This window comes from Ahaetulla prasina, chromosome 10, assembly GCF_028640845.1.
Source record: "Ahaetulla prasina isolate Xishuangbanna chromosome 10, ASM2864084v1, whole genome shotgun sequence".
NCBI classification, from domain to species: Eukaryota; Metazoa; Chordata; class Lepidosauria; order Squamata; family Colubridae; genus Ahaetulla; species Ahaetulla prasina.
Window position 1 is genome coordinate 11,020,613 of NC_080548.1, and position 18,537 is coordinate 11,039,149.

An 18,537-nucleotide genomic window follows, 5' to 3' on the forward strand; every position below is an offset into this window, starting at 1 on the left:
GCCAAGACATTTTAAAACATACTGTGATGTGCCAACCTAGTTCAGAGTGCAACTTTTGTGGATTTACTGGGAGCATTAAAGTAACGTCTATAATAATAGCTGAGTGCTAGTTTGGTGCAGTAATTAAGACATCAGCTAGAAATTGGGAGACTGTGAATTCTAGTCCTGTCTTGGGCACAAAACCAGATGGGGGACCATAGGCCAACCACTTTCTTTCAGCCCTAGGAGCGGTAATGCAAACCACTTCTGAAAAACCTGGCCAAGAAAATTACGGGGACTTGCCCAAGCAGTCTCTGAGAATTGAACAGTAATAACAACAGCTAATAAGGATTGGAAAGAAATGATGGAAATTTCTGCAGAAAGAAGACTTGGACAGAAAAGCCCTTATAACTATTTATGCATATAAAATAGTCATAATACTGGGGGTGGGGTGTTTCTAATCGCAAGAGGGTTGCAATTACCTCTTAGTTAAGCAGCCTAAGAAACTCACCGGGATACAGTCACAATTCTAACAACGTTAAATTCTATTGTTTTTCAACATATATTAAGCATGTTTTACTACCATTTTTTAATTTTTATAGGAGCTTTATCTAACATTTACACTCATTTGCCATGATTCCTACTCATTGGCACTGGAGCCATTACTATGGTTAGGCAGGGTCAATCACGCTTTATTTTTCTTGGTTATTTTAGGATTCAACCTCTACACTTCCTGACACATCTATGTTCCACCTAAATTTTTGCAACGTAGTTTTACAGACACAGTATTAAAATTCACTTTTGGAATACCTGTAGATTTTACTGTTTTAATCATATTCACCTGCTGCCATCTGTTTGGCAGTTCAAGTCTCACTGGCTCAGCGTTGACTCAGCCTTCCATCCTTCCGAGGTCAGTAAAATGAGGACCCAGGTTGTTGGGGGCAAAATTCTCACTCTGTAAACCGGTTAGAGAGGGCTGTGAAGCACTGTAAGTGTTATATAAATCTAAGTGCTATTGCTATGTTGGTGTTATATTTTTATATTTATGTTAGCAGTTTACATTTTATTCCTATAGCATGTAGTTTAAAATGTTTGGCACAATGGAATTGTTTTAATTTTAGTACTGAAGACAATTTTTTTTAAAAAGTCAATTGGACTGGGATGGATAGCTATAGAAATTGAATAAATTAATTTTGTTGGCCAATGATCAAAATGATGAAAGAGAAGGAAGAGGGCTCTAGCTCTATATCAACTCTCCATGTGCATGGAAAAGTGTGGGGGGGGTTTTTCCTAAGAGTGCATTGTTTTTTTAAATAAAACCAAAATACAAATCCAGTTAGGAAATTAAATAGCAAATTTTGGATGGACCCAGCAATGTCCTAAAGCAGGGGTGTCAAACTCACATCGTCACGTGCAACTTGTACAACTCTTGTGCACTGGCTTATGTGCAAACTATTTTGATATTTTATATCACGACTGTTTTTCCCTTTGCTAAAACGGGGGTAAGTGTGGCCAGTGTATGACGCATCCAGCCCATGGGCCACAAGTTTGGCACCCCTCTCCTAAAGTATGAAAACAACAACAACACATATATACTGCAAAGGTTATCCCTCCAGATGACATCAGTGGCTACTCAATACAGTAGACTGTGGCCTGATAAATACAATTTGTTATGCTACATTATAATATGGATTGTTAGTTTTCACTTACTATAGTATGTATAGTATGTTTGTATAGTATTGTTTATAGATTAATGGATTGAATTAGGTCATGCAGTGTCACTTTTAAAATGTGACTCCCAGTTAGCTGTAAATAGTCACACTAAATATGTATCATATAGTAAGGAAAACTGACTTCAAAATATTTAACCGCTGTGGATGAACAAATATTAAAAATCCATCTCTCATTGCAGAAAAGGATAACACTGAAATCTATGATGATCATGAATTGAAAACAAGAGATGTGACTGATGATCACAACTGAAAATTTAAATATTTGCTTCTATTAGTCAAGGTTGACTCAGCCTTCCATCCTTTATAAGGTAGGTAAAATGAGGACCCAGATTGTTGGGGGGGCAATAAGTTGTCTTTGTAAATATACAAATAGAATGAGACTATTGCCTTATACACTGTAAACCGCCCTGAGTCTTCGGAGAAGGGTGGGATATAAATGTAAATAAATAAATAAAAAAACTAATCTGGACTATGTGATTTAAATAATGCTAAAGATTTGTAATTGTAGGAATAATTATAAAGTTTCAGGGTTTTTTGCAACTATGTCAGCTATCATGTTGATAACTTAAAAAGCTACTGTTTCTTCATTAAACAATCGATTTAAACAGTGATAACTGAAGAAAGCAGTTACCATCATTTTCATTTATTCCATTATACCTTGAAATTTATACTGGTATTGAAGTCTTCAAAACTCACTCAATAAAAAGTCAAGTAGTTCTAGATATCCAGTGATAGGGACATTTATTTCTAAGCATGTTTGAGAAACAGAAAGATAGAGAACAGATTTACTCTCACTTCAAAATCTCTCAAGTCAGCTAATCAAACTATTCCTAAATTTGGAGCTATCATGCCTAAAGCAATTAAGCAGATTTCTCCAACTTATTTCAGTTAGGCAAGTTTAGCTTTTATGGTTCCAAAATATTTCAGCAACCTTTGTGTTTAGTATAGTACTGATGTTTTAATGTACTACACTGGGTAGACCCAATACCTATGCCTGCCAATATGTAACAGAAAATGCAATTTTCAGGAGGAATAAGTAGGTTTCTCCCAATGAATCAACCACCTTATGCAATTTTTATATCAGAATAGGCAGTAAGAAGCTGTAGCATATATTAGAGTGTCTATTTCACAATAGACATAGTTTCTTTATAAATATTTCAGTTCTCATCCTTTAGAATAATGATAAGATATTAAGTGCCCCTTACCATTACTATATCCAGGGATGCCCACTGCCACAAAAATACCTCATCTTCATTCTACTGAAATGATGCACCAGACGCCCCCACCCCCCAGACACACACATAAACACACCAAGATTTACAATAATTATTGGGTATACCAGTGCTTTTCAACACCCTACTGGAGGAGATCGTGGCAATTGAACTCTATTGCCCACTTTTAAGTTGCAAGGTTGAAAAACAGTGCCCTGTACCAATCTACTTCCAAAGCACAAAGAAACCCTGATCCCCTTCATTCAACAGTTTTAAGTCTGCAGGTCCATAGTTACTTGGATGGAAATATCCATAAGTATCCATATTTAATAAAAAAGTGTACAACAGTCATCTCTATTTCACGGCAATGCAATGCTCCTTTAACAGGTAAGGATTGTTCCACAAAGTCTGAACTGCCACCTTTTCTTCCAGTCCAAACGTAAGCATGAAACTCCATCCCTTCTCACCTGTTATACCGTCCCCTATAAGTCAACTCACCTGCTCTCCCATTTTATCCCTTTTCCCAACCTGTGTCCCCTAGAAGGGGAGAAGGCTAGACTGCAACTCCTATAGCTCTCAGTCAGCACAGTAGAGGGTTGTGGGACTGGGGAGAATTAGGGAAGCCATAGCCCCAAACAGCTGGATGGCACCAGTTTGGAAGAAGGCTTAATCCAGGGCTCAACCTCTTCAACCTCTTCCTAAAGTTTCAGATGGTTTAAACACATGAAAATAATTTAATAAATATTACTTTAATAGTAGTAATTAACATTGGTAGTAATGAATAGAAGACACCTCAAGGCCATTCTTGCTGGCAGCTCTCTATCCAATCCTGGGTAACTCTGTCCCACTACTAGGCACCTCGCCTTCAAGACTAGGGAGTGGTCCTTATGGGGAGACCCTAAAAGATTCACTGACCCCAATCGTGTAGTTATAACCCACCATTATTATTATTTTTTATAAATAACTCAAGGCAGCAAACATACCTATCACTCCTTCCTATTGGCATTTGCAACCACTTATTGAGCCCTTATAAAGACATTGACCATCCCTTACATCAGAGGTCTTCAAACTTGGCCACTTTTAAGAATCCCAGAATTCAACTCCCAGAATTCTCCAGCCAGCTATGCTGGCTGGAAAATTCTGGGAGTTGAAGTCCACAAGTCTTAAAGTAGCCAAGTGGGGGGGGGGGCTGCCCTAGGGAAACTCACAGCTTCTTCAAAGGTGGAGGTGAGATGAGCAGAGACAAATGTTGCAATAACACCCTGAAATAAATGCCATTGCAATGGAATTCATTGTGTTTGATGGTGATTTGGGGTGGCCTCTTTCATTCCCTCTGCGGGGGTGGGGCCTTCAAGTCAGAATTGACTTCTGGCAACCATATGAACAAATCCACGCCGTTTTCTAAAGTGGCATTTTCAAAGAGGTTTCTCCCTAGGGCTGGTTAGGGCTACCAATTTGGGGCTGGAAAAAACGTGGGTTTTTCTACTAGATGGTAGAAAAGAAGATGGGTTTTTCTGTACAATCTCTCTCTGCTGATCATCTAGAACAGGGGCCCCCAAACTTGGTGCTTTAAGACTTCTGGACTTCAACTCCCAGAATTCTCCAGCCAGCTATGCTGGCTGGAGAATTCTGGGAGTTGAAGTCCACAAGTCTTAAAGCGGCCAAGTTTGAAGCCCTCTGCCTTATATCGACCCCTTATTAACGCCCCCAGCCATTCACTGACGACACCCCCCCTTTAGACTCCCGGTTATTTACGGTTCTTTTGGACCGTCCCGTGGTGGTGGTCGATCCTGACCATTCTTGGACCCCCGGTTGAAGCCAAAGGGGCCCGCTTTTGAAGAGCAGCCCCGACATGGAGGCGAGATTCTGGGAGAAGCCCAAGGGCCGCTCTCCCTCTTGCGCTTTCCCGGGAGTAATGAGGCCTTGGGAAAGAAAGGACTCCTCATCTCCTCGCCGAATTCCGACGTTACCGAAGCCCTTCCCACCCACCCACACGCGCACACAACAGGCAACCCCCTTCCGCCTCACCTGCGCTGCCGATTTCCATTCATGGACTCGGCGCGACCGCTCTGTGGGATTGGGGGCCGCTTCGGTTCTTTCTTGTCTTAATGCTCGCGCCGTCCCGGTCCGGACCGGCCGGGCCTCAGGGGGGCGGCTGTGGCGGCGACGGAGGATTCTCCTCCTCCTCCTTCTTCTTCTTGTGCCTCGCAGTCCGAAGTCGCGTCGCCCTTTTCTTCTTGCGCTGCTGCCTCAGCCCAAATCCGGCCTTTTCGGTCAGCTGCGGGCTCCGGAGGTGGCCGAGCAGGCGGAAATTGCGTGGCCGCCCGCAGCCCAGCTCGCTCGCTGCTCCGCCGCTCACCGACTGAAGGGAACCCGAAGAAGCCCAGATCTGAGGAGAGCGGTCTTCGGCGTTTGAGGGGACGCGCATGCGCCACCGCACTCTTCCCCGCTCGTCCCGGAAATTCCCCCCACTCTCACAACTATTTCTCGACTCGTTGGTTAGGAGCCGCTCTTCAGTCTTCCTGAGCGCTTGGAGAAGAGGGGGAAGGTCTATACGCCTTACACTCACCGGCTCGCGCGCATGCGTAGTTTTAATGTCTGTTCCGGACGCCGGAAGTCCCTCCTTCTGCTCTCTATAATTGCTTCCTTCCTCCCTCCCCGCGCAAATTCGCGCTTCACTCGTTTCACTCACTGCGCACGCGCGAATGTGTTGCTGGGGTGCTCCTAGCGGAGGCGAATGAAGCGGGGGGGGGGCTTCTTAGGCGGAGTGATCTGGTGCCCGAGAGTTCCGAGTTCGAATCTACCTTGCTCCTGAATTATTTACTGATGACCACCAATAACAAACGTTTAAATGAGCAGAGAGATTAACTAATTGTTGCTTTTTTAAATCCTAGCGGTCTCTGCGAGAATTTGAGTTCTACAACCAGAATTGCTTCTCTTTTCTCACCATAGCTGGATGGAACAAGCCAATTTAACACACTGCATGGACCAAATGTTTAGTTTGCCTGCTGTACTTTCCCTTCCAACCACAATTTTTTTTTATTTTATTTTTTTAATTTTTTTGTAAAATCAGTAACTGGGATGGCCATCGGGATATTGACGAAATCTGCAGATTTAAATGAAAATAGATGAGAGATTTGACTCTGGAAGCTGGAAGCAATTTTGGAAAGAGAGAACTGGGCTGAAAGCATCAGAATAAAATTAAGCAAGAGGCAAATCTAAAGCTTTAGGAAGCAGAAATGAAATGCATAGGTATATTTTTTAAAATGATGAAGTTACCATTGAATCCTAGTGTGGAAAGGCTGAATTAAGTTTTGGAGATCCTGTTTCAGTGTTTCTTAAACTTTTTCCTCCCACTTTTAAGAAGTATGGAGAACGTCAATAAGATAGCTTTTTTTTGTATGGGAGGAATTTGTTGATACTTGGCATATTAAAAATAAAAAACTGATGCGTTCATAGAATACTGAATGGTGTAAAACTCACATTAAACCCATTGTTTATTAACATCCTTCATGAATTCACCCTTTTTAACAAAACAAACAGCATCCCTTGGATGGTGTTCTTTTTAACAATTTATATCATTGAGTTCTTGCTCTCTGACTTAGTTATTTCCTTGCAGATGTTTCGTTACCCAGCTAGGTAACATCATCAATACAAGTCAGTGTGGGGTGTGCTCCCTGTTTATATACAGTAGTTTGCCCTGCCAGTTTTGGGGAGCCTTATGTTATTATTTATATCCCACTTTATTGTTTCTACAAATAAGTCGAGGTGGTGAACATATCTAAAACATTTTCCTCCTCCTATTTTCTCCACAACAACCACCTTCTGAGGTGGGTTGGGCTGAGCGACAAGGACTGGCCCGGTCACCCAGCTAACTTTCATCCCTAAGGCAGGACTTGAACTCAGTGTCTTGGTTTCTAGCCTAGTACTTTGACAACTAGACCAAATTGGCTGTTGTACGGTCTTCTCTTTGGTAGTTTTCCCTTCTCAAGGTATCGGTGAGGGAACTACTAAGGAGAAAATCACATTCCTGAAAATTCACCTTGCTGGTTTCTGCTCAGTCTTCTAGCTCAAGGGTCTCCAACCTTGGCAACTTTAAGACTTGTGGACTTCAACTCCCAGAATTCCTCAGCCAGCTTTGCTTTGCTGGCTGAGGAACTCTGGGAGTTGAAGTCCACAAGTCTTAAAGTTGCCAAGGTTGGAGACCCCTGTTCTAGCTTGTGGAAGGTCCTCCTGGATCTTCCTGTTGTTCCTGTTCCAAGGATTGCTATTCTTTGGAGTAATATTGGGTTACCAACTATGATTTAGACGGTGCAAAACGAATACCAATAGTCCTTGACCTACAACAGTTCATTTAGCGACTGTTTGAAATTACAAGGGCACTGGAAAGTGACTTGTGACCATTTTTTCCACACTTATGACCATTGCAGCATCCCCATGGTCACATGATTTACATTTGGATGCTTGGCAACTGTTTTGTATTTGTGAGGGTCGCAGCATCCCGAGGTCATGTGATCATCTTTTGACCAGCAAATTCAATGGGGAAGCCAGATTCACTTAAAAACCATGCGACTAACCACTTCAGTGATAAACTTAACAAATGTGGCATGAAAAGTCATAAAATTGGAGGAAAACTCACTTAACAAATGTCTCACTTAACAACATAAATTCTGGGCTCAGTTGTGGTTGTAAGTCAAGGACCACCTGTACAGTTTTCGGGTGCATGAAGAAAAAGTACAATGTCCTCATTACAGGAGTTATGAGTTCCCTTTTATTCTGCTTTGATCAGACTCTGCTCCCTTGCCCTCATGTTCTGAGCACTGTATTTTAAGAGCAACAATTCAGAGAAATTGGAATAGATTGAGAAAGGGGAAATGAAATGATCAGGGCCTAGAAACCAGGCACTAGGGACGGTGATTTAAATAGGAATGTTAGCCTGAAGAAGAAAAATGATAGCATTCTTCAAATACTTGAAAAGGCATCAAACAAGAACTCAAGGCCTATTGCATGTTATCCAGAGTGCACGACTCAAAATAATAAGATTTTTAAGTTTCAGGAAAATTCCAGCAATCTTTGAAAAAGCTTCTTATGGGGTAAGAACAGGGTATCTAATGACATGAAGAAGTGGATAGACTCTCTTGTGGTCCATCAGCAGCTTGCGGAGCTGGCAGCGGAGTTGGACAGTGAGGAGGTTGGGGAGGACGATGGGCCAGTCCTGGAGTCAGGGGAAGGCCCGGACGAGGGCTCTGCGTCTGAGACAGAGATGGGGTCAGACCCATCTGGGAGTGATGGGTGGACTACGGAGCCTCCAGAGGCTGACAGCAAAGAGGCAGAGGAACAGGAGGAGCCTGTTCCTAGTGCATGCATGAGAAGAGCTGCCAGAAGGCAAGAGCAGCTGAAGCAAAAAGGTTGACTTGGGAGTAAGGCCAGAAGATGATGATTGGCAACTCCCATAGGCTAAAAAGAGCAGCAACAAGCCGTTGGGTTCTCTGTGGAAAAGCAACGTTGATTCCATTGCTTCTTGTCAGCGTCTCTTGAACTTTGTGAGGGTTTTACCAAGAAAAGCCTTTGACAGGTTGCCAAAGACAACAAAGGTTGGTGATAAGGCCAAAGGACTGTTTATAAAGAATTTGTTTGGACTCAGCTGAGAATGAATTCTCAGCTGTTTTAATAAGTTTGTTCAGAACTGAATTGTGTTTGATAATCACTACTTGAGCCTCGGTCACAACAGGCTCAGCCAATCTCATTGTACACATGTTGTACTCTGACAACGAAGGTTTGAATTGAGAGACTAAGATAGCCATCTTTCTGGGACGCATTTTAAGATTGCTGAGATGAAGAAACCTTGCTGCACAATAATAAAATAATATTCTTGGAATCCTGCAATGTTTCTTTCTTCATTTGACCTACCTTAAAAGTTTTATATCAGTCTTGAAAAACTTTTTATTTTATTGCTTTTCAGAATATTACATCAGTTTTTTTAATGCTGTCTTAGCTGCATCTCTTCTATTTGTGTTTTCATGTATTTGCTGAATTGAGCATGATGTGTTTCAGAGGAAGCAAATTTTCTGAGAAGTAAAGGATCGGAAGGGAAAGGAAAGGAAGGGAAGGGAATAGGGCCTCTGGTGGCTCAGACTGGTAAGACAGTCTGTTATTAACAGCAGCTGCTTGCAATTACTGCAGGTTCAAGTCCCACCAGGCCCAAGGTTGACTCAGCCTTCCATCCTTTATAAGGTAGGTAAAATGAGGACCCAGATTGTTGGGGGCAATAAGTTGACTTTGTATATAATATACAAATGGATGAAGACTATTGCTTGAAATAGTGTAAGCTGCCCTGAGTCTTCGGAGAAGGGCGGGATATAAATGCAAATAAAAAAAAGGGAAGGGAAGGGAAGGAAAGGAAGAGAAACAAGGAAAGGAAAGGAAAGGATTTTTAATTCGAAATAACAAAACTTTATAGGACCAATGTATTTTCTCTTCTTCAGGCTGCAATCACTCTAGAACTTAATTCCTGGTCAAGTGGACTGAGACAATACTAGAAACTTAACAAAGCCTAACTTGCAGTTCCTTTCTGATCTACAGTATTATAGCTGATGGAGTTATTGGCCTCTTGATTTATACTACACCGCAACTGACCACCAGAGAAACTAGATTAAAGAATGCTGCTCTCTTTGAATACATTAATTTTATAAAGAGGTTCAATTTTCAGGATTGCAAGAGAGCCAAACAATTCGTTTTTCATTCTCTAAAAGTCCTTTGTCAGGGGAGCACCCGCTTAATACCGAGCGTAATTTACAGACATTCCAAAGAGAACAAGGTCATTTGAAAACACCTGATGCAAAAGTTACACACAGACACACAAAGAATAGACTGTGCAAAAATATTCTTTGATATACTAAACCAAGAGTGGGCAACTATGGCCCCTTTACGACTTGTGGACTTGAACTCCCACAACTCCTGAGCCATCCATGCTGTACTACACCAATTGTGCACCTCAGATACAGTGAGACTACAACTCTCAGCCAGCACAAAGCTTCTGCAAATTGCAATCCCAGTGTACCTAAAAAGCACCAGGTTGGAATAACTGTCCCAAAAGAAAGTTAAATCAAAATAAAATGAACCCTCCACAATTTTTCAATGTAGCATTGTTTCCTCCCTTTGTATCAGGGGTGAAATCCAGCAGGTTCTGGAGAACCAGTAATGGAATTTTTGAGTAGTTCAGAGAACATGCAAATACCACCTCTAGCTGGCCAGAGTGGGGTGGGAATGGAGATTTTGCAATATCCTTCCCCCAGGAGTGTGGTGAGAATGGGGATTTTGCAGTATCCTTTCCCTGCCACACCCACCAAACCACGCCACACCCACCAAGCCACGCCCACAGAACCGGTAGTAAAAAAAAATTGGATTTCACCACTGCTTAGTATGTCCTGTTTCATCCCTTATTGTTGCATTTCTGATGTTTATAGAAAGATATGCCGTTATTCTTTTAAAAAATCAAATTAAGCCCGCAAGTTTGCGACTGTCAATCAAGGTTATGCAGCAATACTTTAAACCCACTTAATAAAACAGACCATGCAATGCTCAAATTTCAAATAAATACACACACATCCATATCCACACAAATCAAAGCTACACAGACAGATGTGTTTTGTGAACATTCTGTATTTACACATCCACGCTTCCTTGTAACAGGTTTAAAAAAAAAAACTGTTTTGAACACAAGACTAGAATTGCCATCGGTTTAAAACTTTCACAATTATTTAGAAGTGCAAAATTACATGCGCATGTGTGATACGGGTTTCATTTCTTTTTATTATTATTATTGCTGTTCTGCTGTGTGGCTCTTGTGAGATAGAACCAGCACAAGAAGTTTGCACTGGGCTGCCAAGATGCTTTTGAGACTTGATTAAAAGGGAGGGAGGGAGGGAGGGAGGGAGGGGAAAGGAAAAAAAAACTGGGAGTTACATTTTTTTCTATGACGTCAGGTTTTTATGGACAGTAGTTGCTTCGTTGGTCCCAAAGTGATAAGGAGAAAACAAAGAAGCAAAATGGGGACTAGGCGGGAGTGGGGGGGGGGAGCAGCAGTAACTTTTCTTTTGAGAACAATCTTTAGGAGAAAAAACAACAACATTTTGTACAATTTTCAACAGACCGGGGGGGGGGGGTACGGGGACCCGCTCTTTCAGACAAAAGCTTCCGGTGCTGTTTAAAGATGACCTCAGAAAGGCATTTGCACCCAATTATGGATATTCCCGACCAGAAAGCAGAAGAACCTGGGAAGGTTCTGAAGCATCCACCAAATGAAGGAGAAAAGTCCATAGGCTTCCACTTTTCAATTCTCCAAGTAAATTTTGCCAGGTCCTTCGGTCGTCGGGATGGGGGGGATTGGGGGGGGGGAGGAGGGAAACTTCTCACTTTCCAGGTTCTGCTGGCTTCCAATTCTCATCATCCCCACCCGGCGTGGATGAAGGTGTTAAGATGATGTAGGTTGGAAATCCAGCAACACTCCCAGATCAGGGAGGGTGGAGGTTTGTTCTCCGAGGTTGTGGGGTTGCTTTCCCGATGTTTCGTTCCCAGGCTTAGGTAACATCTTCAGCCGAATTTGGGGAATGTCTGTGTGGCCGTTCTTCTGCTTTATAAGGGCTTTGTGCGGTCAGTAGGTCTTGTGATGGGACCACACGAAGCAGCAGCTGCAGCAGAAGGCCAACACGGGCATTCCCTAAATTCCGCTGAAGACGTTATGTAGCTTGGTAACAAAACGTCTGGAAACCAACCCATAAGCTTGGGGAATGAACCTCCACCGTCCTCCTCCTAACCCCTGAGCTACAGGTAATCGCCACTATTGCAAACCTAGGTCAATGTTTCTCAACATAGCTATGCTGGCTGGGGAATTCTAGGAGTTGAAGTCCACACCTCTTCAAGTTGCCAAGGTTGAGAAACACTGACCTAAAATGCTTTGAGACGTCCCATCTCTACTGTAAACATCCAGGATGCCGAGAAAAACGTTCCCCTAAGCAGCTGGAATCCTTCAATCCTACAAACCGGGCTAGTTCTGAATCCAGGTCTTTGCGATGCCACCTTCCGATGTGGCATCAGGGCCCATCGCTCAAACCACTGGACTCCAATCTTCAATCGGTCCTTATTTTACATCTCTCCTTGCTTTCTGAAGCCTCATCTGCCCACTCCCTTCCCCTTCGTTCAGACAAAGAGCAGCCCATCGGAACAAGCAGCAGTGCAGGCAAATTTAAAAATCATCATAATAAAAACCAACAGCCAACGGCTACATTTGTATGCTGCATTCACACTCCCACCCTCCCCGTCCCGTCCAGCCACACAGCCTGTGGGAAGTCAGCAACGTTTCCAGCCACAGAAGGGGTGGGGGGGAAGTGGAAGCGTATCACAAAAAATACGGGTTAAGGTGCAAGGCGAAACATCCTGAAACAGGGGTTTATTATTATTATTACTATTATTGTTTTGCGGATCTCACAAAAACACCCGTGCAGTGCTCAACAGCAACAGCAGCAACAGCCACACTTAGTGACGGAGGAAGAAGCTGAAGCAGAGAATGTTTCCTCTTTGGGGTGCACTCTCTGACCCTCCAAAAGACAGAAGACATGTTTTGCCCAAAGCAAAGCAGGAATGCAACAGGTAGCTTTTGTTAACGTAACACATGCAAGGGGGGGGGGGTTGGTTAGCCCAGTTCTTAAAACATCAAAAATGAAAGAGAGAGGGGGACAAAAAGGGGTGGGGGTGGGGATGGGAGAATCACCCCAAACTTAGAAAACATGGGTTTCAAAGAGGTTGCAGCAATTACATTATTTACGGCACTTCGTGAAAACTTTGCATGCACCAGGTGGGGAAGAGGTGAGCAAGTGGGATGGGGCGGGGTGAGGAAAGCGCTGGCCACTTAACATCCCCTCAATCATGCCACTTTCCCCTCCTCCGTTAAAAGCAGCAACCTAACTCTGGACTGCAAAAACAAAATGAGACTGAAAACGGGATCCACCGGTAACTATTCAAGTCCTGGAGGTTTGGTGTTGGTTTTAAAATGTTGGTGGTTGTGGTGGTTTTGCCAAAGCTCCAAGTTTCTTTCGGATTCTCTTGTCCCCCACGTTCCCTGTTCTGCAAATGCCCAAGTTGCTTATCCTTGCTCAAAAATAAGTTTGGAATCGCAGTCGCAGTGCTGGTGTCGGAAGTGAGAATCTACTCCAAGCAGAAAAGAGGCAGACGGTGGGGGCGAAGAGATACCAAGAAAAACTCAAAATGTCCTTCCGGTTTTTGTTTTGTAAATGCCTTTTCACGCAAAAGCTGAGAAGAGGTGAGGCAAGTGATAAATCGTCTACGAGGAACTTCGATGAAGGCTGGTAGGTGAGTTCGCCATGCAGGCACTTGGTTAAGCAATGTTGGCTTTCGGTCTTGATACTTCTGTTAGAGAGAGCAGGTGCCCAGAGCAAAACAATGCCAACCTTGAAAGATTCGAAGGAAGGAAGGAAGGAAGGGAGGGAGGGAGGGAGGAGGGAGGAAGGAGAATGGATGAGAGGAAGTTGGGTGGATGAGAGGAAGGAAGGAAGGAAGGAAGGAAGGAAGGAAGGGAGGGAGGGAGGGAGGAGAATGGATGAGAGGAAGTTGGGTGGATGAGAGAGAGGAAGGAAGGAAGGAAGGAAGGAAGGAAGGAAGGAAGGAAGGAAGGAAGGAAGGAGGGAGGGAGAAAGGAGAATGGATGAGACGAAGAAGTTGGGTGGATGAGAAGAAGGAAGGAAGGACCACTGGACCCACAATCTGCATTATTCGTGTTTGAAAGATCAACCAGCTTCACCCACGTTAAGTAGAGCAACAGACAAGTTGCTCAGAGGCCATCTGAGATGCAGCATCTTGTCAGGAATTTCCACCTCCTCTCTGCGCACGCTGTCAGGCTGGTGCATTCCCATAGCAGTTGTTAGCCTTGTGGTTCAAGAACACAGACTCACAGTCAAATTGCAAAGCACCCAACTGGGTTCTGTTCTGAGTGGCCTGTTGGCTTGCATAGCTTTCAGATGGGTTAACATTCTGCTCTGTGGGAGATGGTGAAGCGGGGGAGGGCAGGGGAGGGGGGAGAGAAGAGATAAGGCCTAAAAAAAGAGAAGAAAATTGAACTTGATGTTGGAAGCACACACAGTCCACAAGTCTCACCCCACAAGCGTTGCCTTTCCTGGGGGGGGGAGTAGAAGGGGTTTCCACAAAAACTACAAGAGAGTTGTGCAGCTCTATGGGAGTAAGATGGGATCTTTTGCTGTGGCTGATATTGAAAACTCACTTTGGCACTCGAAGATACAACTCTGAAGCGACAAAATATGGTCTGGAGACAATTTATGGCATGGGCTTCCTTCTGAACAGCCAAAATCGGTCTGCGAGTGGTCAACACAGGCCAAGATATTTCCTATCCAAGGTGTTTGTTGCAGGAAGGAAAACTGGAATTTCACAGCCGTGGGTAAAAAGGACTGGTTTGTTTTATCCCTAGAAAAATCAGGATCCATTTTTATAGACAAACAGCAAAGTGCGTTTTAATGTTCTGATCTCAAAGCAAGCTGGAGAAACGGGCTTGGTTTAGGTCCATCTTCCCTATCATGCTAGATAGAAAAACAGCAGAAGGCTTGAGAAGACATCGGAGTTACACAACGGCAGTAAATGAAATGATAATTCCTTCACTATATAGCACAAGGATTCTGGAGGGGCTGGGCCGCTCCTGGGAAACTCAGCCACCTGGAAATCTTCTCGATATAATTCCAATTTGAGTTTTTGTGGTGATCAAGCAGTCTACTTGGTGCGCTGTAAGAATATTTCCAAAATGTCAGACAGAGATAAAGGAGGGGAGATGATGTAAACAGTGAGAATTTGAGTGTAAGTTTTGGCAATAGACTCGGCATCGTATAAAAATACTTGATAATAAAAAATTTCATCCATATATTAAAAAAATCAGGGCATGAATTGAGAGCAGAGGGTTTTTTTTTTTTTTTTTTTGTGCTTGCAGGCAGACAAAAACACTCTTCCTTCTAACACACCCTGTTCATCAGAAATGCAGCGTTCTTTAAATTAAAAAGGAAAAACAAAAAAAAATCACCACACAAGAAATACATCAGAAGCAATTCAACCAATTGCAATTCATCATTTTTTTTTTAAAAAAAGCAGGGTTTTTTTTTTTAAAATCATCAGCAGCTCTCCAAATTTCTATGTCAGGATAAAAGTGCACAGAATTGTAATCCACCACGAGGCTGTGAGCTAACATGAAATGGTATGCTTGGCGAACATCAACAAAACCCAAAAAAACCCAGACACTTTCAAGCTAGAGATCCGGACCACGACCAAGTCAAGTCAAGAGCATTGTTGGTTTCCTTTTTTCTTTTCTTTTTCTTTTTTCTTTTTTTTGAAAGGTGAAAAAAAATGTCATCGTCTTGTAGCACTGAAGTAAGGCACTCGCCCACGGTGTGTTTCTGCTGCATTAAAAGGGCAGCAGCCCAACTCACTTTTTAAACAGACGGAAGACAAGTTTCCTTTTGTGGTAAGTGCTGCGGGTACCTTACACCATTATTATATAGAAAGGGGAGGAGGGGGGAAACCATATTTTTTCTTTCTTTCTTCTGTAGAGAAGGGGTAACTGTGTTAAAATTCATCTATAAACTACTGGCTTCTTTTCTTCTTTGCCAATTAAAGCATCTTGTATCCTAAAATATTAGTTTTTATAAATCTAGTCATCTGTTTTAAGGCTCTACAAGTCCCACCCACCCCCACCCCGCCCTGAACCAATAAAGAAACAGCATTTTTGATTGGGGCATTAAAAGGACTGGAACTCTTCTTATTTCACAGTCAGAAGTCTAATATTGTGTCTCCTGTCTCTCCTGCCCACCATCCCAGTCATGAAAACCTGTTCCGTTTCGTTTTTTTAAACTGAAAGACAGATTTCCCTCCCTCGGCTTCAATATTTTTGCATTTGTTTGGTCAGGTAACTGGAAAGCCTGAAAAACAGAAAGTCTCTCTTGTTTTAATACTACAAAGGTGTGTCCATCCAGTTACGCAGGTCTCCTGCGTTGAGGCTGGAAAACAAGGGTTGTTTCCTAGAAATGTTTTGTCCGCGGCCTGCAGTGATCTCTCCATTGGACAACCGCACGGTGCTCCAATGCTTCTTTTTTTCTTTTTTCTCTTTCTCTTCCTTCCTTCCTTCCTTTCTTTCTTTCTTTCTTTCTTTTTCTTTTTCCTTTCTTTCTTTCTTTTTCTTCCTTCCTTTCTTTTCTTTCTCTCTCTTTTTTGTATGGCTCCTACAAATCGGAAAGCTTTCTGGAGTGAGGTAAAAATGTTGGGCTTTCAAGCAAAGTACATGGTACGTAAAGTGTCCTGATGAACTTGCACAGCCTTGGCGAGAGCTTGAGGGTCTCGGCCGTTGCTCTGGCCGGAGATGTGACTGCCTTCTCCACTAAAAGGGCAGAGGAAAAGGAATGGGGTGGGGGGATTAAAACAGAGCGTTAATTAGAAGACGAAATGGAGGACGACGGCAGATTTCTCTTGGCAGGGAAATCGCTGTCCGCATAAACACAACTTTATTCCATGAAATTTAAGACTCCAACTCCCAGAATTCCCCAGCAAGTTGTCATAGTTGGAAATACTCAGTGGTGGGATTCAATTTTTTTTTTTACTACTGGTTCTGTGGGTGTGGCTTTGTGGGCGTGGCATGGCTTTGTGGGTGTGGCAGGGGAAGGATACTGCAAAATCCCCATTCCCTCCCAACTCCAGGGGAAGGATACTGCAAAATCCTCATTTCCTCCCAATCAGCTGGGACTCGGGAGGCAGAGAATAGATGGGGGTGGGGCCAGTCAGAGGTGGTATTTGCCGGTTCTCCGAACTACTCAAAGTTTCCGGTCCCGGTTCGCCAGAACTAGTCAGAACTGGCTGAATACCCCCTCTGGAAACACTGCTCTAGACAAACTGCACACCTCTGATAGATAAAAAGATTTTTCCCCCCTTCCATAAGTCTTAAGGACGTTGGAGATAAACTAGAGCAGGGGTGTCAAACTTCATTTCATTGAGGGCCACATCCGGGTTTGAGCTCAGGGGGGTGGGGGTGGCGGGCATGGCCAAGGTGGGCATGACCAGCTCAACGTCACTCATATCGGGGGCGCCTGTGGCAGCCCGAGAGCTTTGCCAGAGAAAATGGGCTCCCAAGCTCCGTTTTCAGGTGCAATGGCCTTCTGGAACCTTCTGCCAATGAAAATGGAGCTCTGGAAGGTCACACGGGGCCCTCCTGAGGTCCATTTTCGCTGGCAGAGGCACCACAGGCCAGTCCTTCGGTATTTCCAGGGCGGTCCTGTGGGCTAGATCTAAGCACCCCGCGGGCCGGATCCAGCTCCCGGGCCTTGAGTTTGACACCCCTGAACTAGAGCAGGGGTCTGCAAACTTGGCTCTTTTAAGACTTGTGGACTTCAACTCCCAGAGTTCCTCAGCCAGCAAAGCTGGCTGAGGAACTCTGGGAGTTGAAGTCCACAAGTCTTAAAAGAGCCAAGTTTGCAGACCCCTGAACTAGAGGGACAAAACCTTTTCCAGGCTGGGAACAGCTTTTTGGTTCTGGACCACATGCTGGGGAATTAGTGTAGAGCGCTGAACAATTTTTTGAGGAGAGATTTACCTTTATCTGATTTAAGTGAAATACAGGTAGTCCTTGACTTACAATGGTTCATTTAATGACTGTTTCAAGTTACGATGGCACTGGAAAGCGTGACCTGTGACCATTTTTCACACCACCATTGCAGTATCCCCATGATGACGTGATCAACATTCAGAGGCCAGTTGGCCATTGACTCATATTTATGACGGTTGCAGTGTTCAGCGGCCACGTCAACCCCTTTTGCGACCTTCTGATGAGCAAATTCAATGGGAAAGCCAGATTCATTTAACAACTGAGTTACTAACTTAATAATTGCAGAGGTCCACTTAACAATTGTGGCAAGAAAGGTCGTAAAAATCGGGCAAAAGTCACTTAACCAATGTCTCACTTAGCAACAGAAATTTTGGGCTCGGTTGTGGTCGTTAAGTCAAGGACTACCTGTGCTGTTAATATAATTTCTTTCTAGAGATACTTAATAATTCCCCATTCATGACCCTCCCTCCGCAATGTAAATTACAGTTTCCAAGATTTAGCTGCAATACCCATCTGTCTCTTTTCTAAAGAAGAGGTGGCATTGCTGGACAACTTTTTGTAACCAGGCCGAGTAACGTTATCACAGGGGTGAAATCCATCAGGTTCTGGAGAACCGGTAGTGGAAATTTTGAGTAGTTCGGAGAAACGGCAAATACCACCTCTGGCTGGCCCCAGAGTGGGGTGGGAATGGAGATTTTGTAGTATCCTTCTCCTAGGAGTGGGGAGGGAATGGGGATTTTCCAGTATCCTTCCCCTGGAGTAGGGTGGAAATTTATTTATTTATTTTATTTTTATTTTATTTTATTTGCATTTATATCCCGCCCTTCTCTGAAGACTCAGGGCGGCTTACACTATGTCAAGCAATAGTCTTCATCCATTTGTATATTATATACAAAGTCAACTTATTGCCCCCAACAATCTGGGTCCTCATTTTACCTACCTTATAAAGGAT

General features: G+C 43.5%; 2 protein-coding genes across 6 annotated transcripts in view; both read right to left on the reverse strand.

Moving 5' to 3' along the window:
• LOC131204239 (protein argonaute-3) overlaps positions 1-5,091 on the reverse strand; it is a 59,318-nt gene extending 54,227 nt beyond the window's left edge. For both annotated transcript variants that reach the window (XR_009156559.1, XM_058195250.1), the window contains exon 1: positions 4,952-5,091. Coding sequence is in view for 1 of the 2 variants with exons in the window: in XM_058195250.1 (XP_058051233.1) it covers positions 4,952-4,970 (19 nt within the window). In the remaining variant the exon portion in view is untranslated. The remainder of the gene's footprint in view (positions 1-4,951) is intronic.
• Positions 5,092-10,567: 5,476 nt separating this feature from the next.
• LOC131204462 (protein argonaute-1) overlaps positions 10,568-18,537 on the reverse strand; it is an 89,299-nt gene continuing 81,329 nt past the window's right edge. For all 4 annotated transcript variants that reach the window (XM_058195773.1, XM_058195772.1, XM_058195776.1 and 1 more), the window contains one exon: positions 10,568-16,367. In XM_058195773.1, coding sequence (XP_058051756.1) covers positions 16,259-16,367 — 109 coding nt within the window. In that variant the 3' untranslated portion in view covers positions 10,568-16,258. The remainder of the gene's footprint in view (positions 16,368-18,537) is intronic.